Source organism: Pogonomyrmex barbatus, unplaced genomic scaffold (assembly GCF_055798465.1).
Source record: "Pogonomyrmex barbatus isolate J1 unplaced genomic scaffold, ASM5579846v1 scaffold14, whole genome shotgun sequence".
Classification (NCBI taxonomy): domain Eukaryota; kingdom Metazoa; phylum Arthropoda; class Insecta; order Hymenoptera; family Formicidae; genus Pogonomyrmex; species Pogonomyrmex barbatus.
Window position 1 is genome coordinate 3,579,751 of NW_028297110.1, and position 26,720 is coordinate 3,606,470.

The following is a 26,720-nucleotide window of genomic DNA, read 5'->3' on the forward strand; positions in this document are numbered from 1 at the left end:
TATATTTTATAAGAATTTAGATCGCGCGTCTACACATCCGGCTTAAATAGAATAATTTTAAAAAAAGTGTATAATAAAATGGAAAATGTATAGAATGGGATTCCTCTCTTCAACATCTGCTTGTTCGGTTATGTTGCGGAGACCCAGAGATTAATAGCGCCGAAGCTCGAAAACCCACCATCCGTCCTGTTCTCGCGGATTGTCACAAGACTGGGAAACCGAAGTTAGTCGCCGGTAAACCGTAAAGCGGAAAGTGTTTTCGGATATTTGTTCGCGCTGTCCGTTTCACTTAGCTCGGATGCCCGCAGCTTATCCGGTGAGTTATATCATGAAACTTGGCGACGATTTTTATGTCGACCCGATCTGTCTTTCTCAGGCCAAGTTTAGCGACACGTAAGTTAGACCGTAAGAATTCGACTTCCGGACAACTGAACTCGACCGCGAGTAACTCGATAAATTTCATAAAATATCGCATATTTTATTTTGCGTCTTGTTAGTCCTCGAACAACTTCGAGCTTGTTGATCCTTTCATCTTGTTACTTACGATATCCTTCTCTTCTTTTACTTGAGAAATATATAAAATGAGAAATACACTAATAAAAATATGTGCAAGATGAAATAAACATTATATTTCACATCATATTTCTTTTCTCTTAAAAAGGACTGCCAGAAAATTTATTATTTCTCAAAATTTATTACTGTTTAATACATTAAATATCTTGAGTTTCGATTGATGCTTAAATGAAATTCTGATAGAACGATTACAAGTTAAGCGACGAGATTTATGCGTTCAATTATGCGTTCACTTTCGCGAGAAGTCTGCAATTTTGATGTAAACATCAGACGTTAGTCGTCCGTTCACGTTTAGGGCTAATTCCGCAATCAGTATACGGGCCAATATGCCGGAATTAATTCCAGCGTTGTAATTCGAATTGGGAGATGAAAGGATTATACTCGGGAGAGAGTGAGTACCGATTGAATAGAGTGAAATGACGTCACGCTCGTCGTTTCCGTAGCATTTAATCCCGCTTCTTGTTCGTGCAATAGAGCGGATCACTTGGAAGTACTCATTACCGGAAGTTTCGAACGCGGGCGGGCATGATACGTCGAGCAACGCGAAACCGCGAGGTGATTATTACATCCCGGCGATACGCGGTGCGCGAATATGCGACCGGATCGTTCTCGTGTGCTTCCCCCCTGCCCTCCCTCGCCCCCCTCCTCCTCCTCCTCCTCCTCTCCTCGCCCCGCCGCTTCCGCATTGCGGCCGTCTCAATGTTGATCGAGGGATTAACTTTCGTAATACGTTTTGCATATATATCCGTCGCGGTAACGAAATTTCCGGAATTTGTTATGGATTATTAGCCAAATTCCGAACGCCGGCCGCCGAGGATGCCTGCGGCCCTTCGCCGTTTGTATTCGCGAACGAGTCGCGCTGGAGAGCTTCCAGAAGTTCGCCCCAGCGTTGTTATTATATTTCAGGTGAGCACACGTGTGGATGGGTATATGAGTGCGAGGGGGGAGGAGAGGGCGTATATGCCGGTTAAAATCAACGCTGCAACGGATTATACCCGGCTATTTTCCATCGCCCACGATAACCGCAACGTAACGCGATGCATAGCCAATGAGCGATCGATATGCCGACACGCCGATCCCTGCGATTGCTCCACGGGAGAGATGCTCTTAATCCATTAAGACAATCCGCACTCATAATACATAATTGCTACTTACGTTTTCGTAACTTTTGTATCCTTTATATGAGTTTTACATAAGTTGTTATACGAACGAGTATACGCGCGGTAGGAAAGCTACGCGGTTACTTGCATTTTGACCAATTGGAGAATATTGCCGCGATTTAATCTTTTTCTTTCTTACAAGCACCGTGGAATGATCTTTAATCATATTTCTTAGCTTTTCAATTGCGAGCAAAGATTTAAATTTCCTACGAATTATTAGTTAATAAATTGATAAGGTAAATAATTGACGTTCTGTTCATAAAATGTGGCATTATAAAAGTACATAAATGTGATAAATATTGAAAATTAGAATTCATTGTTACAAGCAAATCAGAATTTGAGTGACACATCTGGTATCACCTAATCTTCGGCTTCTGTGGTATCTCGCGCACGTGTCCGATAGAGAAACGTAACGTGCAAATGACAGTTCCCAAGCAAATGTCATTTCATCGATTAAGCGTATAATGATTTGGAACAATGCAATGTAATTTAATCGACTCAAGATTAATGACCGCATATTCCAATATATTTTTCATTTTACTTTGAAAAATTCTCATTTTTTTATAATAACAACTCCTTCAGTAATTGAAACTTAAAACACAGTTTCCTCGACTCTTGATTACTCGGATGAATTCTGCATTTTTTGCGCTGGACCTTTTTTAGCATCGTATCGTACGTTTGTTTTTCCAGAGCAAAAAATACACAAGAATCGTGCGAGTGCGAAATTCTTTAAATGAGATGGTCGCGCGCACAGGGAAAGGCGAAGGTTGAAAGGAGGAGTTTGAGGAAGTTCCTTTTTCAAAAGAATCCTGAGTAACGAATGTCCCAAGTTTCACTCCAATTACCGTGTATTTCTTACTTTGCATGAACATCCGCGCGAAAAGTATTGCGTTCGCAAGCAAAGCCGGCAGTGCTCCATCTTCGAATGCGCAGCTCTGAAGGCGCAACACCGTTGATAGAATCGGACGGTCAATCATTATGGGGAATTGTCTTGAAACTATGCGGAGGAACTGGGAATCGATAGGATCGCGTTGTGTCGACTCAATCATGTCGTCGCCAGTCTAGATTGCATACCAGCAATTCCCGACATTTACAGAAGCAAATGGGATGCATCGATTTAAGATGAATGAACACCATGATCGATGCGCAAGCACAAAATGCAAGCTCTGCAAATTAAGTTAATTAGATTCCCCTTTTGCTCTGCTGCTTTTCCGTATATTTAATGTTTTAATATAATATGTGATATTTGTGAGTTGACGTGATACTTCAAAAAGAAAAATAACAATCGTATTTTGATATTAATTAATACAATATGCTAAAGTAAACAGCTCTTATATCAACGCGGAGAATATGAATGCCTCATTAATTTCTGTCACTCAATCAACAGCGTTCATGTTTAATTGAGATTATTTTTCGGGAAAGATACATTTCGAGCGTGTGACGTTTAATTGCGCGATTAAATAACTCTTGTATAGATTATTCTTGCTTGAAATAATAACTAACTATTATTGTCGGGCAAATTAAATTTGTTCTGAGCTTGGACGAAGTTATTTCACGAAAAGATTAACGTTAGGGATATCATCACTAAGAAGGGACTTTCTGTTAGCCGTTTAACTTCCACCTCTTTTATCATAGTAAATCCATTTCTTACGAAATTAATCCAAAGTAACACCCTTTCGCCTAAAATCATCTCTGTCTTCTCTCTCTCTCCTCTCTCTTTCTCCCCCCCCCTCTCTCTCTCTCTCTCTCTCTTTCTCTCTCTGCAAAATTAATTCCAAGTAAGTCAGCAGTTCCCGGCGAAACTTCCGACATTGAAATATCTCACTTTTTCTTTCCACTTGGCAAGCGAAAGGTTCAAACAGTATTCCATTACAACTCCATCGTTCCAGGAATGGCTCTATCAGCCAGAGCGCTATTATTACTTTTAAGATAGAATGCCTTTTCAACGGACAAAAGTGGCATACAGAAAATTTATCGAATTATATACCGCAGTTAATATCTCAGAAAGTACAAAACACGGGCTACTTTTTGTTTCTATTTTTAAATCGTGTAGGTATCGATGTTGGTATTTCTTAATATCGGAATATATTATGAATAGTGCATTTCAATTATTATTTTGTATACATCATAGGTCATTTATTATTGATCTCTCTTTTAATTTAAAACTATGTTAATTAAAACTATAACCTTCTTTCGCGAAAGCAATAAATGCTAAAACTGATAGAATTTGCAATTGTAAACTCAAATATCTGTGTTGGAATCATTTAACAGTGAAACCGTTGTGAAACAAAGTTATTATAATATTGTAGTCTAATTTATTTTAATTAATATAAACTAAACTATAGTTAAAAAAAGTATTTATATTATACAATCTATTATGTAAGCCAAGCTTTATTATGACTTTTTTACATCATAAATTATTACTTTCGTTAAAAAAAAACTAAAATGTAATTAATGGCAAAATGTTTAAATTATGTAACAATTCAAATTTGATTATTCATAAAGAACTTATAAAAATAAAACTCACTCGCTTATAAAAATACAAAATAATGTCAAAGCAAATAAATTCATACATACAAATTAAAACAATCGCTTTTTCTCTCTATACAAATTAATAATAAATTATGCAAAAATTTTAATTTTAATATAAATTATATAGGGGGCTCGAGCCCTCTATATAATTTATATTAAAAAAGAGTGTATGAATGCGAATGGTTTTACATATACGATTAAGCACTGAAAGAATCAAATGTAGCCTCGATACTTCGAATTGAAAAATATCAAGTATCAAAAGGAGAGGATAAAAACTTCACGAACGCACATACGCGCTTCGGTCGATCGTCGCGTTTTAGTGAATAGCTTCGCCATTCGTCGGTCGGGCAGACGAATCCGTGAGCTCGCATGAATTTGCCTAGAGAATAGAATTTTCGATCAGCTGCTATGTGGTATTGGCCGTCGTGCCTGTCAACCACTTGTTCGTACCGCTTGTCGTACGAATCTGCAAATCGCATTTTACCGGTGCCACATTCTGCGCGCGATCACCCGGTGCATCGTTCCTGTAACGACGACAGCGAACTGCGCATGCCAACCAAAATGGGAAAAACACTTTTGATGTTTTGCCGATATCGCTGCGCTTTTCCTTTATTCGGAAAATATCCGAGTGCTCGAGCTTTCGAGCGCACGCGGGTTTATGATAAAGCCATGGCAAAAAGGAACAGTTGTGAGATATCTATCGGTTCACGTTCATATTGCGTTTATATAAGATTTCTCTCCTGTTTTTATCAGGCAGATATCGAAAAAAAGTTAACTTTCATTATTGAATCGTATTTTCAACGAAGAAAGAAATTCATAACTACTAGACTATCAATTAGAAAAGTACTTTCATATAAGATATATGTATCTTCTTTATAATATTAATAAAAATTTGTAATTATTCTTTTCTTCTTGTACATTGCAGATTTACAGAGATTTATTAATGGTAAATTATGATTAGCATCCCATTAATTTTGTTATGTTATTCTTCTGAAACATAAATAATTTTCCGATATAAATTTTAGAAAATAACATATCGGTTTTCATTACGTTATTAATAATTTTATTATGTTAATCTTTCATAAAACGGGAATCATATATTTGAGGATGCATATATTTTTACAGATTATTTTTTTATATCGCCTATTTAATAAGATAGTAACAGAAATGTATACTAATTATGCACACAGAAACGCATTACACGCCTGACTACCGTTAAATTGGTTGCTGTATTAATAGCTACTATTTATGACATTCGATCCCGCGAAATCCATTATCAGCGCGTTAGCGTAACAATTGCAATGTAATTAGTCTCTATACATAGCTAAGTAGACGAGTCCAAACAATATTCAAATATTACATCAACATAATTTCGTAGAGTTATTCGTGGAAAAGTTTAAATATCATTTTGAACAAACGTCACGATTAATGAACAATTAATTTGAAAAATATTACTTTGTTAGTGAATGACGCAGCGTACGTTTATTTTCAATGTTATTAATATCAATTTTTTATTCACTACAATTAATCGAACTTCTCTTTATCTCAAATGCAGCAGAATGAATATTTAATTAGCAAATGAACGTTTCAGTCAAACAAAACGTTAAATACGATCAAAGTACTTGATTAGGCAATATATTATTTAAAAAAAAATTGCTCTTTAAAAGATCGTGATTGATGAATAATAATTACGTATACTTGTAATTTTTCGCTATATTTTCAGCTTAAAATAGAATTGAGTTTATATTTCAAATTTAATTGAACCAAGTTATTTGTGAAAATATATGCGAATTACGAGATATTTGTTTCTAGAAAAGTGACAAGTATAATCTTCATGGAAGTTTGATTGTATTTATACTGTAAAATTTTTTAGAGATCCTAAAAAATCGCTTTTTTACTTATTGCTATGGGTATATTTATTATCTCATAATTCATTTCGCGCTTTGTTTCGAGGTAGTTATGCATTCAGTTAACTGACATAGTACGTCAGTAGTAGTACGTGCAATTTTATTTTGGGCTTCAAAAAATAGCGCTAGATATATAGAAATATTTACAAAGAGTCGAGGTATATTTCAAACAGGAATTTTAAATATTTTTTCAAAAATACAATAAGAATTTCTAGAAAATATAAACAATAAAATATTACATAATTTCAATCATACTTCAGTATCATCGTTTTAGATGTTAGCTTAAAGTAAATGGCACCGTTAGTCTAATTCTTGATACAATGCTATTTGGCCCTTCGTGAGAATACGGTTTGTGGTTTTGCAAGCGATCGACTTAATCTGGAATCGATATTTGACGTTATCCATAAAAAATTGTTTGCGCCAACGATATTGTAGCCCCCTTGGAGCCTCTTTCTGTATGTATAATATAGTATCTGGAAAATCTCTAAATTGTCTCAGAAATACTTAACAGAATCTCCCCGTCAGTCAATCGCTACATTGTATTATCATTCTTGTTAACATTGTATCAGGTCGTAATAGAGTTCGTCAAGGGTGTGTTGTATTCGAGTCTGTTCTAAGTTCCGCACGAGAGATGTGCAACGACTTCCGGCAAATCGGTTCATATATTATTTATTGGAGCAAACTACACTGACGCCATTCTTCTCTCTTCGGAAATACATTCTTACTTTAACTCAAGCTCTCCGTAACAAGAAATATTCACGAATCCTTATCCCTCGACGTTGACAAATCTCAATAGGTTTTTAGAATAAATGAGAATTATCCTAAGTTGTTTCTATTAGCATTCACTATTGAGGATATTTGTTTTCGATAATTGCTGATATTTAAATATGTTCATTTCGCAGGCTGATATCAATTTCAAAATTAAATTTATTACAGGGAAATAAAGAGAAAAATTAATACCCCCCCCCCCCCCACACACACACACACACACACACACACACACACACACATATATATACATTTGCTTTATGGATAGCAAGCTTCAAAATCAGAGTAAGGCAGTTTGCGAAGATATAAGTCAGAAAGCACTGCAGAACGATCTCGTCTCTCGTGTTCGGGAATAGATTAGCGAATGTCAGAGCTGAATGCGAAATGCTCTTTGAAGATTCAATGAAGGATGATAGATTCGATGGATTGCGGTAATGCCTCGACAGACGCTGAAAGTGATTGCGTGAACAGATGCACGACTTCAAATTTTCTCCGTGACTATACAAGACTTTAAAATTCTAAAAGCAAAGTGTGTTTCTCAACTTTTCCAGTTTAATATAAAATCAAATAAGAAAGAAAGAAGGGCAAATATAATTGGAATAAATTAGGATAAAGTTGAGTCATTTTATTGTATTAATTAATCGATATTTAATTGACGGCAAGCAAAAGATGGCTGATCGGAAATAAAAGATCAAAGACGAAAAAAGGGATAAACTAAAACTGATGTAGTCCAGCGTACTTTATGTATAAAACTATGTGATCTACTTTTGTTAAAAGTACCAGAACTACCTTGACATACTTCCTCAACGATTGTGGTCTAACTTTTGTTTGAACCCAACTGCTGCGGAACTTTTTTTATGCACGTATTTTATAAGACATGTTACCTCGGAGAGAGAGAGAGAGAGAGAGAGAGAGAGAGAGAGAGAGAGAGAGAGAGAGAGAGAGAGAGAGAGAAGATATTCAGAATTTTCACACCATAAAATTTTGTCCCGCCTAGAGTGCGCCCTCGAGAATTTCACACAGCTTTCCTATGTAATATAATTTGTCTAAGCTCATAAATACATTCACATTAATCAAATTCAGCCTGAGAGATTTTTGCGAGAATTGAGAGAGCTATTTACAACATTGTGTACGTTGAGAATCACTGACATGGGTGATAGACGAACTTAATCTACTTCGTCATTTCCATAACATCGTTCGTAAGCTGCACCTGGTCGTGTCTCCTCGATCGCTCTCCTCAAGATCGATTAGCGCTGCAATCGAGACGAAATGTAATCCTAGCATTTCGCTCGCTTAATTAATCGAGGTCACAATACCCGCCATAATATGGAGACAGCTCTTTGCTACCGCTTTTGCCATCGTTGTTTACGACTATGTGCAGCACGTCGCCGTAGAATGTCCCGGATTTGCAGACGGCATTCCATGCATACGGGTTGTACCCGATTGAGATTTAACGCAGCGCTTTAATCCAAAGCAAATGAAACTGTATATTTGTAAACGGTCCGTCAGTATCGGGTATTCGCCATAATCTCGAATAATCTGTTGACGAGCATTATTAACTATCCACATATTACATATACATGGCCCGTGTACTCCGCTCGAGATACTAACGTATTCTCTTTCGCCCTTTCTCCACAACTTGCACAACATCGCGATAAATTCTTCTCTTTACTTGATAGCAAAAGTTAAAATGCAATTTTTAAAAATAATAAGTAGATGTAACGAAATTTTAGCATTATCACTTCATGTGAACTTTAACAAAGAATTAATCAGGAGTTAAGTACTAAGATAATCGCAGTAACTTTGAAAGTTCTTTTAAGTTATGATGAGCCTTCTAGAAATAAATTCTCCGAGGTATGCGGTCCTCTTTTCGTGAGATGTGTCAATAATGTAAAGCACTGACACTTATTTGAGACGGACTAGTCTCAGACAGACTCCGGGATGTGATATCACGATATTTCGCATGCCAAAGGAAGTGCGAAAGAGACATTCCGTCTCGCACTTGACAGCGTGTTATATGAAAGACGCATTACGAATCGCGTCTTCTATTTACATTTCTCCATCTTTTCGTCCTGAAGGAAGAAAAATGCGCCCGTCCCTCTACGTGAATTTAGTACGGGGCACAGAAATAGAGCGCTGAATAAGTGCTGAATCCAAGTTCTCTGGATTCAACCGAGCGTGTCGGCCGCGAACTCGAAGCACGTGCACAACCCTTCCGCCGAACGGCGTGCGAAATTATTCGGAATCGTGTTCGGAGTAATCAAAAAAGGAAGAAAGATCTGAGAACAAAGCTTAAACAAGGATAAAAATTTCGAGTCGTTTAAGGAACTGCTATTTATATACATATTCAATATTTAAAGAATAAAAAATAAATTTTATTTTAGGGGATAATAGATCTTTTAAAACTAACATTGTTTGAAAAGTAAGAATTAATTCCGCTTCTTTTCATAAGTTCAATCTTAATGTCTCATCTACCACTGAGAATTATTGATATATATATATATATATATAAATGAAAAAATGATAATTATTTATTTAAGAATAAGATATAAATTGTGACAAATTTTTCGGGGAAAAATTTTTATTAATCTTTTTGATAATTACTGAGTCAGTACTTATGTTTGAAAAAAAAATTTTCATTATTTTTTCATTCTCACGTGTTTTACAACATTATAGTGTTTTCCACTAAAGCCATTCATATAGACATTTCATTGTCTAGCTCTTAGCTATTTAATTGATCAATGGAAATACTATAGTGATTAAATGGGTAATGATTATCCTATGGCATTTGCCCCCGTATCCACTCTTCAATTAATGAGCTAAATAACTCAAAGTGGTGTGTTACAAAGGGTGATTTAGAATCGCGTCAAGTATGTGATTTCAATATGATTTAAAATATGGATAAAACATCAGTTTCTCTCCAAATGGAATTTCGTCTAAAAAAGTATGATTTGAAAGTATTAAGATTTCTCATATAATAAAATGTGAATTAAACGTTCCGTAAACGCACGTACTATGCTTGCTAACGGATCCGTGACGTTTTGAATTTTGGATAAAAGCGAAACATGAAACGTATTTCCATCCGGACGAAACGTATTACGCTTCGTCCACTCGGTTCTTCAATTTAGTTTCTCTATCATAGCGCGGCCGTCGAAACGGAACGCCGTCGGAATCGCCGTTCGTGTTGCTCATCAACGTTTATACGGCGATATTCGCACGCGTCTCCGCGTTCTCATAGCCAGGTGTATCCACGACGAGGCCGCATTCCGACGATTCCGCGTTCTGCGTTACGCGGTGACACAGTATATTGACTAAGGGTGGATTGTGCGCCCCCCCCGACTGATTTGGCGCGGCTGCGCAAATCTGGGCCCCGCAGCGGCCGTCGGCCTCTGTATACCCATTGCTTTCCCTGCGTACGTATCGCACGTAGCTGTTCGCGCGCGAGTCGTGTCTCGTCGTGCTTCGCCCCCGCGAGGAATAGCCGTCCCGCCGCCGCGCTAGCGGCATCACCACCGCCACTGCCACCGCCACCGCCGCCGCCGCCGCCGCCACCGCCGTCGTTGACGCCGACGCCGACGTCGCTCTCTGCACCCTCCGTCGGATTCTCCCTCCTATCGCCGATCGTCCGTTACCCTCTCTCTTGCCTTCCTGCTCTCGCATCCGCGAGTCTTTGTCTACTCGCGCTCCACGTTCTTCCCTTTCTCGCCGCTCCGTCTTGATCGCTCCTCTCCCTCGCTGGACCCGTTTTCCGCATACGTCGCGCACCGAGCATCCAAGATTATACACGTGTACACGAACGCGCGCGAAGCATCGGACGGGACGAGATATATATACATATACATATATATATATATATATATATATATATATATATATATATACGGGAGGATAAAAACATGTCGATGACAGGCCCAGCGCAGGACGTGCCGATACGTCGCTGCTGGCCCGCGGCGAGATAACGCGCGCGATAACGGAGTGCGCGCGGAATTGGCGCGCGATTCGATCCCGTCAGAAGCGAACGGAAACGGATATTGCGAGGAGCGCGTATCGGTGCCTAGAACATAGAGGAAACGTTCCGAGTTTCCTCGTACTCCTCATTCTTGGTGGCTGGACTACCAAGTTCGCGATTGGAAAAAACAGTGACATAGCGAATCCGTGGTGAATCATCCAAAGAGTGACGTGTGCACCCGTGTCTGTAGGTGTGTACAACATCGGATGGTCGCTCCAGAGATAAACGTTCTCTCCCCGGGTTCACTGTGTGTGTGAGAGAGAGAGAGAGAGAGAGAGTGTGTGTGTCAACCAGCGTGACAGTTCCGACCGGCGGGAGGTCAACCGGAAGCGGTAAACTAGGTGATACCGCGGAGAAACCGGTAGTGGCAGCCTGGGTCTGGGTCCGTCGTCTACATCGGACCGGCTCGTTTATGTGATGAACGTGGTTTAATGGTTGATCCGCTAAAACTTTTCTGGGTTATTACCAACAGCACCTACCTGGGTACGTCCGAGATTGTCCGCTGTCCGCAAAGAGTCAGCCATGGGGAAAGTGGGGCACGATTACGCGCCCGGTTGTTCATGCGGGAAGGATAGTTTACCAATTCAGCAGCGTGTAATGTGGCAAAACCCGCAACCGCCACTGAAACGTAATCTGGGCCGCATTCGCGACGCCGTGTCAAGAATTTCATTTCGTTACATTTCGCGAGATTGTACCCCGTTTTCCCCTACACAATCCCTAATAAATGCACAATAAGCGTGCCGACGCCATGAAATTGTCGTCGTTAAATATCATTAGCGGTACCGTGCGAATAATTTCTGCTTCGCAATATCTTAAGGAGATCTTAAGGAGTTGAAGAAGGGAGAAATTCTTCGCTGAAGAAGCGCTCATTCTCTTTACCTTTCATACTCGATTAAATTTTCCGTAGAAAGTACTGATTTTCCGTAGAATATACTGATGATAAAGTTATTTTTAATTGCCATTATATAATATATTAATATTAATAATAATTAATTGTATAAATTAATATATTAAATATAAAAGATTAATGTTTCAATAATTGAAAATTTTTGGATATATTCCAGATGATTATAAGACCTATGAATGATAGTTGATAAATACGAATATATACTGGCAATTAAAAATAACTTTCATCATCAGTATATTTCTACGGAAACTTTAATCGAGTATGAAAGGTAAAGAGAATGAGCGCTTCTTCAGCGAAGAATTTCTCCCTTCTTCAATTCCTTAAGATTTTTATTTAATATATATTAATATTAATAATAATTACGCGAATAAATAAGAGGCAAATTTTTAGGTTTTTCTTTTGGATGGCTATTTAAATTTCAGCAAAAACATAGGATATCGTGTTGATAATGAACAAACGATAGCGTAAAGAAATCTTTTAATGAAGGATTATTAAATCACTGAGGAAATTGTGCAATATCGGTTGATATATACAGAACCCGTTTGAGCCTCGGTTACACGTTCGATCCCGGTAATCCACCTTCCGTTACATCCCGTTCCGTAACACGATCACAACGACAACACAAGGATGTTTTGCAATGCGCGGATCAGCAAAAACAACCTTGCGGAATGTTGCATAGTGGAATGAACGGAAACTGACAGGGCAGGCACCCGTCGCTTTGTGAAATTCGCTACCATGTGTCATAGGTCTCGTTTTTTGTTCAAGAAGAGCACCGATGTCGAGAGCAGTGGCGAGGACTTCTAGTCCTCGTAGAAGTGAGACCGCATTTTAAAAGAAAAAGAGAGAGAGAGAGAGAGAGAAAGAGAGAAAGAAAGAGTTTGACTGTTCCATGAGACTGATCGCGAAAGTGCGAAAGTTCGTCGCAAGTGCGAAACAATGGCGCGACAACGCGCATTTTAATGATAGATGCAACCACGTCTTGCTCAAATTTTGTATGTGCGTCACGAACGCCGGCAAATTGCTCGCACACGACCTGATGGATTAATACGCTCGCGGGCGCGAAACAAGGCTGCGTTTGATTCGGCAGGAAATCAAGTCAAGCCCCCCTGTTTTTAGCCCGCTAAATCATACGCCGCCACGATTGAGAGCTGAAATCGTGCCACGAACTCTCTCTATTCATCCGCATCATGGTTATTAAGAGTTTCATTAAATACATTCTGGAAATTGCAAGAGGATAAATGTGTAGAGGCTACAGTCCATTTCCTCCAATTATGTTGCTACAACGTTTCCAACTGTAACAACCGATGAAAGTTAACGTGTTCGTATAGTTTGTCAGAGTGATGGCCCTTGCGAGACAGAACACGAGGAAACGCTTCGCGAAATTTGCATTTCCGCAATTTCATTTCGATATCTGTCCTGCACTTCGCATGCCATTAGCGTTAAGTCATTAATTTATCTATTAAATCTTCATTCTCGAACTGTGCCGACGAATCGACAGGTTAATAAGTTCCACTTCGCGACGATTATTAAAAGTTTCCCAGATGTTTCTTAACAAGAATGGATGTTTCCGATTTCGCAGCAATTTCATAGCAAGTTCTCAAGTGAAGCCGCAGATAGACGTCGGCATATTCTCGTGACTAACCATAAGCGACAGAATATAACATGTTTCGCGAAACATTTGTGCGAATTAATTTCGAGCGGTGGTCGTCTCGTGTCTCTCGTTTCCTCGGCCAGAATACAGATTGATGTTGAATCTTCGTGTCGGATTGCCAACAGGTGATCAACGGGTTAACGAGCGAGGAAGCGTTTAAATTTCAGATGGAAGGCACTTTGCCAGTCTTCGCCTTTTAATCGAGCTACGAAAGTTGGCAGGTTGTCTGAACTTTTTTCTCGTTTCGCGGCAAGTCGTTTCACCGGATGTAAGTGGATATCTGTTTGCCCGTTCGAGAGGGGCAAGGATCCTCATGCAGTCCTACCGGAAATTCATCTACTCTATCTCCTCCTCTTTTTGTTCATGAGCGTTGCGCACCTTCGTGCAAAATTCACGACAGAGGAAACACTGGGCATGCTATCGCATTTCATCACATTTAAACGTACGGATGGTTATCTTGACACAAAGCTCTTTACGCTCTATCCGAGTACGGACGAGAGTTGAGATTTAAGCACGTCTTTCATTTAAATTCGACCGGTAATCGCGCCCGGTCGACGGCTAAGCCGTCCTAAATTTTAAACGTCGACATACAATTCGGGCTTACCTTCACGCTTAGCGAGAATGGCCAGAACGTATCGTTAATTATCGAGAAACACGGAATTTAAAGGGGACTGTCCCCAGCTATGTGAGAATTACCGAGATTAATTCTAAAATTTACAAAGGAACTGTCGTTCTCTCTTGAATGGCGAAAGCTTACAAACAACGGATAATAGCGAAATACGGGGATTTTTACTTTAACGCGTGGCACTAAAAATATAATGACCGCGGAACTTTTCGATCTCCGGAAAATGGCCGCGTGAATTTTTCCGTCCGTCCCAATTCGAGCTATTTGAAATTTTTGTACGACTCGAAGCGAGCCGCTCGAAGCAGCTTATTCGGTTCTGTACTTTTGTTATTCTTTTTTTTTCTTTTTTAATTTGTAAAACTCGGTCGGTCGAGATCGAGGTGAATTCACCGGCGTAAAGTATGGTCGAGATTACGAGTATTGGTGCGGCACTAGTGTGGCACTACCGATCAATAGTTTGAGTACAATATGCTTTTCTCGGTGAATCCGCGAGTCCTCACAATTCTGAAAGCTCGGAAAAATTATGTTGGCGACAGCGGAAATTTATCAGCGTCGCGAATTAATGCCAGGCTTTAATTTATGCGTCTCGTCGGACACGAGGATCCTGATGACCGTTACAAAAAATTTAAACATTTGTGTCAGTAATCCACATACGTAATCGATACGTATGTTTTAATTTCATCAAATTAAGATTTCTACTCTTTGTGGAGTGTTAGTACAACAGTATGTTTTATCTATTGTTATGATACTTATGCCTTTAGCAGTTTTCGGACGCTGCACGTACGACCGCATTGGTAGACAATCACTTACTCTATCCCACTAAGATTCATCCTTTTCATCTACCCAATCCCATTCATCCTCCGGCACATGCAGTCCTCTTTTCTTCCGAGTTTCTTCCCTCGTCGCGTGTTAAAACGAGCCAGAGAAAAATCGCTACCGGTCGTTATCCACAAAGTGCACCGCGATAGAACGACGACAAAAATTCAATACCCAGGTTGCCGTCACCACGGTGGTGAATTTCCTTCACGTCGCCGGCGAAAGGGTGATTCTTTTCACACAGGGTCGCGCGATACAAACGGCCGCACGCAGTTTCGTCGATCGGCGTGCCAATCGGTGACCAGCGGCGTCGCTTTGAAAAGGCTGTCCCGACACACGCACGCGAATGTGTCGCGCGCGTGTGTGTGTGTGTGTGTGTGTGTGTGTGTGTGTGTGTGTGCGTGTGTGTGTATTGTATTTGCAGGCACACAGCACGTCCGACCTGCGGGCGAGCAATTGGAGTATCGTTCCATTAAACGAACGGAAAATCAATCCCGACAGAGTGGTAATTACGTCGTACACGAAACCGCGTCGAGGTATTTCGTCGATTCGCGAATTTATATCGAGACAAGCATGTAGACGCCGCCAGGCCGCGTTTTGTATAACCGCGCGAACTCCAGATTTATGCCATCGGGTTATAGTTCGCCGGGGCGATGAATGAGCCCCGTCGGCGACAGCGGGCGAATCATAGGCATGCCGCGGATGACACGCATAGCGGTAAATCTCGAGAGTTCGCGAGGCCGAAATCCCGGACATCAGATACTGGCTAACGCAGCTCGTCAAAATTGTTATTGTTCGTGGTAAATCGTTCCTCGTAGACTAGATGTTAACACGATAGTCGCGAAATTCAACGTTACATTCCTCTTTATGTTTCCTGCATATCACGCGACGTTGAAGTGTAACCAGTTGTAGGTCTCTTTCTCTCTCTCTCTCTCTCTCTCTCTCTCTCTCTCTCTCTCTCTCTCTCTCTCTCTCAACTCTAAGCTTAATTTTCATAACCGTTTTCGCTAATTTAAATTGAAGTATATTTTCCTCAATTAAAACTTTGGCGAAGAAGCCGATCATTTACGAGTTATAAGCAATTCGAATAACTTTATGCACGCCATAATTCTAAACTACAATTAATTAAGGGAAGCTTATTCTAAACCCTTCAGCTTCATCTTATCTCGAATAAATTCTCCTTAGAATTTTAATTTAATATTTTATTATGATAATAATTAACAGCGGATCTTAAATTAAAAGTATGCCGCTAAATCGCAGATTGAGAAACCAACTTTCAAGAACCAGGTAATTTTAATATTATTAATATTTTAATATTATTAACTTCTACACAACTAAGTAACTTTATTAATTATAACTAATAAAATACAAAATTCTGTATGTAGAATTTCTAAATAATAATAAAAAAATAATATAAAAATAATAAAAACAATAAGTCGTAAATAAATAAAAAAGAATAAATAAAAAAATAAATAAATTGACGTCGTTTATTAGCACAGCACTGTTCATTAAATTCGAAAACGACGACGCGATGTCTATTGCAATGTCCATCGCCGGTTCAATCATCGTTTCTTCACGATTGGAAGCGACGTCCGACGTCATTAAGCGGAGCAAACAAGCTCCTTGAGCTTCTTCATTTTCTCCTCGCCAACGTCGCTTAATAAACTTCAGGATTCTTCCCGTGAACTCTCTCGCATTCACGCTGTTCGATCATGCATCATCCCGACGACGCTCATCGAATTCGTTCACTTCGTCAAATCTGCAGCGTAGCTGATTACTTTCTTTTTTTATGCTTTTTTATGCTATTTCATCATCTGTTCTCATTCGTCGCATCGCGCCGGCAATGCGAACACAAAGTGGAACTTAATTCCGCCACTGTGCATATTTGCGCGTACAAACCCCAGGTTTTCCCTCCGTTTCCCATCGGTCGATGTCTCGTCGTCTCAATTATCGGACATCGCCTCTACCAATCGACGAGGGATTGTTCGCCCTCTGTTTCTCTTCGGCATTTCCGTACCTTTACCTTCGCTCGATCTTCGTCTCCCAGGGTCTTAGGGATCCCCGTAAGGCTGGGAATAATCCCTTCATTTCTGATGACACTGGCACGCGCCTTTGTCGATCGAAGGAATCAACTTGGCTCCTGCAAAGGTCCACTCGATAGATTAAAACTTTGCTTTGTTAAGAGCTCCTGTTTAACTGACAGCCCGTTATTTTAGCGCGACATTTATTAGAGGATCCACCAGCGCGTACTTCCTTTGCCAATCATAATTGACTTGTCAATTACTTTGTGACCGTCGTGACGGACTTTTCTTCGCAACTTTTCTCCTTTTTATTTTTAGGGAACATTTTCTGCCCTTTGTTGGGACAGAGTTGTCGCTCAATTCCAAGTATGAATAAGCCATGGACGACATTACGGAACGATTAATATTGTTGTCACTGTCAATATAGTCTTTCAATATACGACGTATATTTTATTTCTAGAAAGTATTTTTGGAATAGGTATTTCTATATACATCTGCACTTCCCTACCGCTTTTAATTTAGTAACATAATATTAGTCAGCTTCAAATATCAGTGGCTTCCGTGCAACGTTCATTCGAACGAAAATTACCTTACGCTATTCGTGGAATGCAAGAAAATTAATTATTTGGATAGTTAACATTATTTTCCACCGTAAACAATTCTTGACGTTTACGTTATTAGATTATATATATATATATAATATATATATATCTAATATATATATATATATATATATATATATCGTTTCTAAAATGCGCTATAATTTCATTTAAAATTATATCTCGATTGTGTAAAATTGTTATTTGATTTGATTAATTATTTCTTTATTTGTTCATTATTTCGCGATAACTCTCGTGATAATATCGGAAAGTGCGAAATGTCAGCAGCACAAATAATAAATTCTCGCGACGTGGAACTCTTCAAGAGCTCGGTCCACTAACTTTCGCGTCACAATTACTGCAAAGACTGATTTTTAATTTAGACATGCAAATATTCCAGATCCACCTCCGGAAACATAAATATGTGCACATACACGCTATAACAATTATATTTTCTTGGGAAAAAAAAACAAGCGTTCTAACTTAATTACACACAAAACACGACGCGAATTTGTTCTCGCTGTGTTAAATAAGAACATAATGCAATTACAAGTGAATATAAAACATATGATTTTGCCTTTTAATAAATATCCGTATGTAAAGAATATCGCAAAATTATACTGTTTTCCTCGACGCTAAACTCACATAGCGATCGTATGAAAAGAACGTTGAATGTTGAACAAAGCCATGAAATTATTTAACATTAAAATTAAAATTTATAGAGTGAAAAAGAAAACAGTTTTCAAATGAATGCTAAATGAGATTAATATTAACAGAAACATTGGATTCTATCGATTAATGAAATATTTGAAAGCTAAAAGATTAAAAAAAAGTAAACGATAATTTTTCTGCGAAAGTTGAAAATTTTGAAAAATTCTAGAATTCAGAAAACGTGCAGCTTTTCAGGTCTTATATATATATATATATATGCTAAAGCATAATTGCGAACTCGTGTTGGTGGCAGCACATATGTACTCTCCATTTTCGCGGGATTGACTTGCCGCGTAATCAGCAAATCTGAAATTTATGAACGTGAGGGAAATATTACAAACGGTCAGGTGGATAACGTATAAACATTAACGGCGGCATTAACGGAGACAGAAAACGGTGCGTGATGGGAGATAGGACGGAGATAGTGAGAGCTCCATTCGCACATTTTCGTATAGTTACAGTACGACGTGTAGTCTGTTCTTGTCAATAGAACGTATTTGCAGTTATCTATAAGTATAGTTATATGGCAAATATGAAGTAGCGTATGCTTCATCTCTATATATTACTTTGTGAAATATCATTCTATTCATTCTATTTATGTATATTCTAATTCTTGAGTAAGTTTTAAGGGAAGCGCATTATCGATTTTTATCAAAAGTGGATACGTTTAAAGTAACATGCAGTTTATTTTAAAGATAACCATCGAAACAAACACTAAATTTTTAAATTTAAAGTTTGCGAAAAAGCTGTATATTCTAGTAGTTAATATTATAGTAGTTTATATATATATATAGAAGCCTCTCTCCGTAGGAAAGCTCCGTATCGCTGTTAGACTTTTAAATGAAAGATAATGTCTCGACCAATATTTTTATCACAGCACGTCGTAATCGAAATTTGTGTACTCTACCGAGAAATGCGTTTCAATTCGCCGGTATGCCGCGTAAAGGGAAACGATAAATCCTGCAGGACTTTGCATTTGAATATCAAATAAACGCAGAGCTCAACATTTTTATTTTCGCAAAGCCGATTTTGCATGTTGCTGCTCGCGCGAAATCACAGCGTGTCCCGGTGCACTTATAGATTATATAGTTGAAGTAGCAGAGTCTTTCGGTCATTGCAAGTATGAAAATATTATCTCAATCCGTCTCTCCGCAGCAGCCAGCAACGTGTTGCATAATGCATCGTTCGTCGCGGCGAAACAAATGCGCCGGTGCATCAGGCGCGGTCCGATCAAACAACAAAAATGCAGCAGACTGTAAAATACCTTTTTACCGTGGGAATCTTATATTTATCTCGCCCACGCGCACCGTACATTATACACATGAATGTCGTCCATTGCAGACCGGCGATAATAAATTCTATTTATTGTGACGCGCGGCTGTGCGCGCTGAAAATCGTTTCGCAACTAAATTGGAACAAAATGTCGCATGCATTATTTCGATGTGTAGCGTGTACGCTACCAAAAAACTGTCCATCATGTGTTTAAGCGCTGTAATTCAACAATTAATGTTCGGGCGTTCGGGCGATGATGGGTGCCACTGGCCAAAGATTTATCGTCGATATACACACATTTGCAAAATTTTACATCTTAAATATTTAAACAAAAAAATCCATTTCGGGATTTCCATTTCGGTATAACTTCGGTAAAATTCGTTCCTCGTTGTTGCGGTATAGAAAAATGTACGTCGTGTCATTCCATTAAAAATACCATATATATATATATATATCGCAAGGAATATAATTTATATAATTTAATATTGCAACAGCGTAATTTCGTAATATATTACCGCTCTCATATGAATATGAAATAAGATGTGGAGATTTGGAAACTTTTCATGAAAACATATGAGAAAATTCGTGCAAGTCTACATTCAGTGTGGTAATTAATTCTTGTTAAAAGAAGATTTGACTTTTAACTCCGTATAATGCTATCTAATATTTTAGCTTGTTTGTGAACAGAAACGGTTTGCGCGTGTTTAAAGACTAAATTATTTAAGTTTGAAAGTATTGTCTTATTTCATAAAATTGAATCTCTCACAACAGAAACGATCCTGTTCCATATCCTTTATTGTACTTCGGGAGGATGCTGCGAGTTCAATTTTCAATACACGTACGGAGAAACGTATCGTACGTCATTTGCCACAAAGAAAAATCGCTTTCGCATATTTGTATGTAGTATCGAGATCCGAAGTCGTCGGAATCATATCCGAAACTTCGAAAGAAATGATTCTCGTTTTCGATCCTTGTTGGGTTACATCGAGCGCGATATAAATCGGTCTAATTAGTAACGCCATTAATTTCGCGTGTCAAAAATGGCGCGAACGAAACTTGTTTCGGTGCGCATTGGAGGAAACGATTACTGCCGGGTCTCCTTTCTCGCGGAAAATATGAATGGCCTAAACGCGTATGATCCGTGACTGCGATAGGCAGCACGCCCGTAGTCCTTTTATCACTTATGATTTATGGCAGTCGACCCAGAAAGGGGACATCGCTCAATCCGGCTCTCTCGCGCCCATATATTTGCGTTACCTCCAAGATTGCGCACTTTACGGCACTTTGCGAGCTTCTTGATCCGTAAAAGAAGTGTCTCTTTTTATTTTCCATCGCTACCATCAATACCTCGCTTTTTTGGTAAAAAAAGACTCTACTTTTTAGTAAGCGCGGTCGAAAAGCGTATCAATCTATCATATGTATCATAACTCAATCGCATAAATCAACGAGAAACGATTGAAAAGTTTGTAAAATCGTAAACCACGAGAAAAATCGTGTAATCGCGTTTCCTTTTACGATGTTTACATATACGCGCATATTTGTTGTGCGTTTTCTCTTATCCGTATTATCTTTGTGTTTAATGCGCTTACGGAATCTTCCGGGGGAAATACTGACATTGACATTTGACTGGTTTCCTAGTTACAGTAACTCGCTATTCCAAAGATTTATATTCGTGGTTTTACAGTTGAATGATATAATTAACAAGTCCATTTTGTCTATGCCTTTAAAACACATGCCAGCAATAAAATCCCGTCGAGCATGAGTTATTCTCTCGTAGGAATGCAATTATCCGCCGTGTTTTAACGAAGAAACTGGGGGACGTTGGAAAAGAGTTGGCTCGCTTTGTAGAAAATTTCATTTACGACTACAAGACAAAACGGGGATTAAGAACCGGCGGGATTAATGTTAAGTACCGTACGGGCGGTCGGATTCGAAAGAAACGCCATTGCGCAGAATTTTACTATTATACCGTAGAGCACCGAAAAAATTCCGGTGAAGTACTCCGACGGTGCGAGACGCCGGGAGGATACAAATCGTGCATATTGTATCTTCCTCGACCGTAATCCGCCAGTGTGTTTGTACAGGTGCATAAAATATGCTACCGTAAAACCGCAAATCCTATTTACGTAACGCATCTCCGTCGTGTGGATTTACGGAGACACCCCGCGACGCCGTAAGATTAATAGACACGAGATGAACACAAAGAAAAGCCACGTCCAATATTGCAAAAGCACAACTGGCTTAACCGATGGCGGGCATCATATTTTTCTGCCTCATCCGCTTGTAAACGAGCCGATCTTCATTTTAAATAAAATTCCGTTCCTTTATTTTAAAAAATTACATGCTTTAATGAACTGTGGACTTTAATAAACTATGTACCTTTTTAAAAGGCATCTGCTTCTATTCTATCTGGTTATTTTTTTATTTATTATAAAATAACAATGTCGTTAATCACGATATGTTGTAATAGAAATTTTTTTTTATAAAATGCGTACACACACACACACACACACACACACACACACACATTATTTATTAAAATCTGATATCATCTATATATCATTTATTTTGTGCAAATAATTGAATTGTCGAATAGATATTTTTGTTAATAATAATTATTATCGTATCTATTTTTCATCCATACAGGCCGTGGCATTTATCCATCTTATGTATTATTCCTCGATAATTTAATATTAATTTTCAATATTAAATTTTCTCAATTTTCAACTAAAACTAATATACCGTGGTGGTGCTTTTCGCTAGTAATATACAAATTTACTAATAATATAATATTATCAAACGATATTAAACATTTAATAGATAATAATTATTAATTTCTCCAAATATAGATGTATTTCATGCAAATAAAGGTGGCATATCTAAAATTTATAAATATAATTATTCGATCTTTTAGACATTTAAACATATTAACCTGCCATTATCGAGAGCGGAATGCCATACCGATATCTCTGCGGTCCCTATTTTTTATGCTGCGAGATTAATTGAGACCGCAAATCAGATATTACCGGCGATGCGTAATTATACGCGAACGCCATATCAGAAAATACTATTTATTGACGGCACGCGATACCCGTAAACTGCCGAACGACCATTTGTCTATCATATCATGATCGAAATATTTTATAAACCCGGACGTGTTGTCAGATCGATGAGTTGCGGTTGAATCCGTCGCGACCGTTTTGTGCAACCGCAAATTGGTGGATCCGTCTTTTTTTTTACGAGCAAAATGAAAGCACATATTTGCTCGCAAGCCATTCGATCCCGCAGGAATACGAATTAATAACGAGCTTGTAATAAGTTTATTATTCCTGGAGGCGAGCTTTGTCAATATCCGATTTAACCAGAAATTATAAAAGAGTTTTCCAAAAAGCTTTTGTAATTTAAATAAAGTAACTCGTTATGTAATCCGGTTGAATAAGCACTTGCATGTCGAAAAGACTTTTTGTTGCTCGGTCTGCATTAAAGCAAGAATCGATCACAAATTAATTTATATTAAGTTTACATTCCTGCTTCAGGTAATTTGTAAAGCGTAATTGCTAATTTAGCATCGTTCGTTATATATGTATATGTATATATTCGTTAATTGGCTCTATTGTGTTTCTAATATTTGAACGTACAAAGAATGTACAAGAATTCTTTGGAAATCGTGTGATTTATTTGTTTTCCGAATAAATTTGAGCTTTGAACGTGTGTACGATTTAATATAGTCACTGTATATATGATTCGATTATTTGAAACTTTATAAACTACTATCCAGTGAATTTGAAATCTCCCCTGCATGGCACAAGGATTGCAACATGGTTTATAGCTCTGCATTGCTTATGGCTTCGCACAATTAAATTTCCCTCAATGCGTAACAATCTGTATCTAATCCCGCCACCACACATCTCAATTTTCACACTTACGTCGCGTGCTATTCATAACATTTGCGCGAAAGAACTTGACAAAATAAAATTTTCTTTATTTGATATCAGGTAATATCGCGGAAAATATCGCTCATATTAAAAAAAAAATGTGCGGAATATTTAAAAAGAAAAATATTTGCAATAAGAAATTGTTTTGTGATTTGAAAAAACAGGTAGTATAATCCATGTGTACTCTGCAACAATATAATGGAATAAAGCGAAATAATAATTTCCATTATTTCGCGGAAATGAGAAAGAGACACAAAATGTTTGCTAAAAACTCGATGTTGCCATTAAATGTAACATTTAAAACAATCGTTCGTTCCAAAACAGAAATAATTAAGTTTCAAAATTTATATTGCAGCATAGAGAGAGAAGAATTACCAAAAATTAAATTGTTAAGGGTGCTTACTATTGAATGAGTTCTGCAGTATTATTAAATCGATTTCAAATCGATATCGTTCTTTTGATGCAACACGTTCAATAATAAGCATATACTATTACGTTCCATTTATATTTTGCTTTGTAGTTACAAATTCGTGAGTACAAAGAAAAATATTGAAAAATATTGAAATTATTACATGTTAAAACGTGGAATGAGGTCAATAAAATATTATTAAAATTCTTAGAATATTAAAAGTAAACCAAGTTTATAATGCAGCTGGTTAATAATTATAATTAAGAGTTTTTGTGTCATCGAGTAAATTGATATTAATCAATTCAGGATAATACTATATGTATCGAATATTAATACTTGTATAATTATGATTAATTATGATTAATTATGATCAAGTTACATATATAGATTATCAAGTTACATATATAGAAATTACAATATCAAGAGATTAAGAACAATATAATCTTCACAAGATTACATCAAAGTTTTACAAATAATTTGTAATTATAAAAATGAATATATATATATACACACACACACACACACACACACACACACACACACATATATATATATATATATATATATATTTATATTTTTTTGCCGTACGTTTTACGTTTTTAATCATGATCAAAGTGCAAAATCCAATAGGTCGTAACTACGCAAGAGAAAAGAAAAAAATCTTTTTCTCCCTTAAATCCCACCCTTAATCCCTCCTTTTAAATTTCTATTAAGCTCTTGAGAAATTCGTTTAAAATTCTTAGTTTAAATTTCCGTTCTCGTCTGTTTACGGGGAATGACTGCTTACTAATTCTGCGCTGGGAAAAAATACACGTGTAGCCCTTCTCACGCGTTTGTAATCCATAACCCAGGACCCAAACTCAGAAGAGAGAACGCTTCTTTTCGAGTTCATCCGGATTCGTTCACTCGCGAGCACAAATGCGTCTGCGAGCAAACGGGACTGCGACTGGTTATACATGGTGCAAACCCGTTTGCGTAATGAGCGTGTTTTATTATTTAATCCCCTTAAACTCTTCCGGATTATGGCACTCACGCTTGGCACTCCAGGGCGCTGCGCGAAAATTCCGTTGAGCGTCTCCGCGCTAATTAGCATCTCCCTATGTTGCGTTTTGCGAAACGTCTCTTGCTCGGGGTCGGTAGATTCTGTTTATATTCGCATACCGCGAATCCGGGGAAAAAGATTGGGTTTGCGCTTTTGCGAGCTTTTCGCATGCGTTTGTATAATCTCGATGCGGAGGATCGAGAGCCAGGTAATTGGTTTTCTCGACTTAAATATGGCAGATGGAAACGATACCGGAATGAGAAAGATCAAAAAATGAGCACAGTTTTATTAGAGATGTATGCCGATGAAAATGGAAGAAATCAGCCGTGTAAATTTTCTCGGATCCGTAAAAAGGCATATATTGCACTTTGCTACGAACGGTTAACCGTTGAAATTATATATGTAAACGGTTAATTATCGCTGCAAAAACTATTTTTGATAAATAGAAAACTCATAACAGAAAACTCATTATAATTTCATTATGTTATTATAATTTTCATAAATTATAATTCTTTGAAGCTTTTATTTTTCGTCAGTTCAACGATTTTGTCGTTTACGTAACTCGAGCGAAGAATACTTTCCAAGGTGTGGAAAAAGCTAATCTTCTCGTTACATCCAAAAGACTTTATCGCCAATAAGAACTAATGAGCAATTACGCAATAGCTTAATAATCGTATTAATTAATGTCAAATAAAACTCGCTCGTACAGAACGAGCGGAAAAGCGGGAAGTTGAATAGCGAAGGCAGTTTCAGCATTGCTTGAAAATCCTGCTAACGGCGAAGCAGATGGCGTCAAAACTAGCAGAAACTTTTCCTTATGTGCACCTGTGTCTTCATTACAAATGAAAATTCATTCCGCGGCTTTCCGTCGTGTTTGAAGCAACGATAACGACGTCACGTAATGAATACGCGATGCAAGTAGATACACCATTTCGCGACCCCGTAAACCAATATTCCAATATTCTGAAAGATATGTATAGTGTATATTCCGCAGATACTTATTACATAAAAGATGGAGTTCGTGTCACGTTCAATTTCAATAACGTGTCATTTAATTTGTTCGAAACCATTTCTTCTTCATACAAAATATTGAAAAACTTTTTGAAAAAATATTTAATAAAAAAACGAATAACTGTTTCCCTTTCTCTCTTTTTGCAAACTTCGAAAAGGCAAGCAGGTATTTTTCGGTTATTTTAAAATGAAACGCGGAACGCAAAATGAAAAGAAAGAAATTGGGAGGGGGGAGGGAAGATCGAATGTGCCGATATTAACTTCTCGTTCCTCATTCAAATCGTTATCGGACATTACTCAAAAGCCAGCGCTCGTAAAGGAAGAGAGGAAAAAAAGGGGGAACATTTATTAGAGTCACTCGTCCAAGAATCTGCATCTCAATTATAAGATCCGTGTGTACTCGGGGCGGTCGCCCGAATGATATTAAAATCGCGCAGTGGAACATGTCGCGCATTCGCGAGCAACCGTCCACGTTTTCTGGCAGAGGCGAATGACCCAGATTTTTAAAAAATTACTGCCTTTATCCCGGTACATTCAGTTTCGCGCGCGTGCATTTCGTATATCGGGATCCCGCGATCTACGCCAATAAAAAAAAAAAGATGATACGGCAGATATAAACGGAGCATGCCGCGGCATTTAATTACCTGCCACGGGTATGCATAAACCGTGCGTCCCCTCCGCGAACGCATGCGAATGCATCGCGACGTGCTGATTCGCCGATAGTAGCAGGGGGAAGGGGAGGAGGGTTGCAGCGCTCTCGACAATCCCAAAT

At 38.1% G+C, this 26,720-nt stretch overlaps 1 protein-coding gene across 7 annotated transcripts in view; it reads left to right on the forward strand.

Annotated features, from left to right (window-relative positions):
* Positions 1–26,720, forward strand: part of LOC105424476 (neural-cadherin-like) — a 188,352-nt gene that overhangs the window by 112,670 nt on the left and 48,962 nt on the right. Inside the window, exon 1 of one of the 7 annotated variants that reach the window (XM_089073139.1) lies at positions 11,156–11,432. The exons of the other annotated variants lie outside the window; for them this stretch is intronic. Coding sequence (XP_088929265.1) covers positions 11,381–11,432 — 52 coding nt within the window. The 5' untranslated portion in view covers positions 11,156–11,380. Of the gene's footprint in view, positions 1–11,155; positions 11,433–26,720 lie in introns of those variants that run through there. 7 annotated transcript variants of the gene reach the window in all.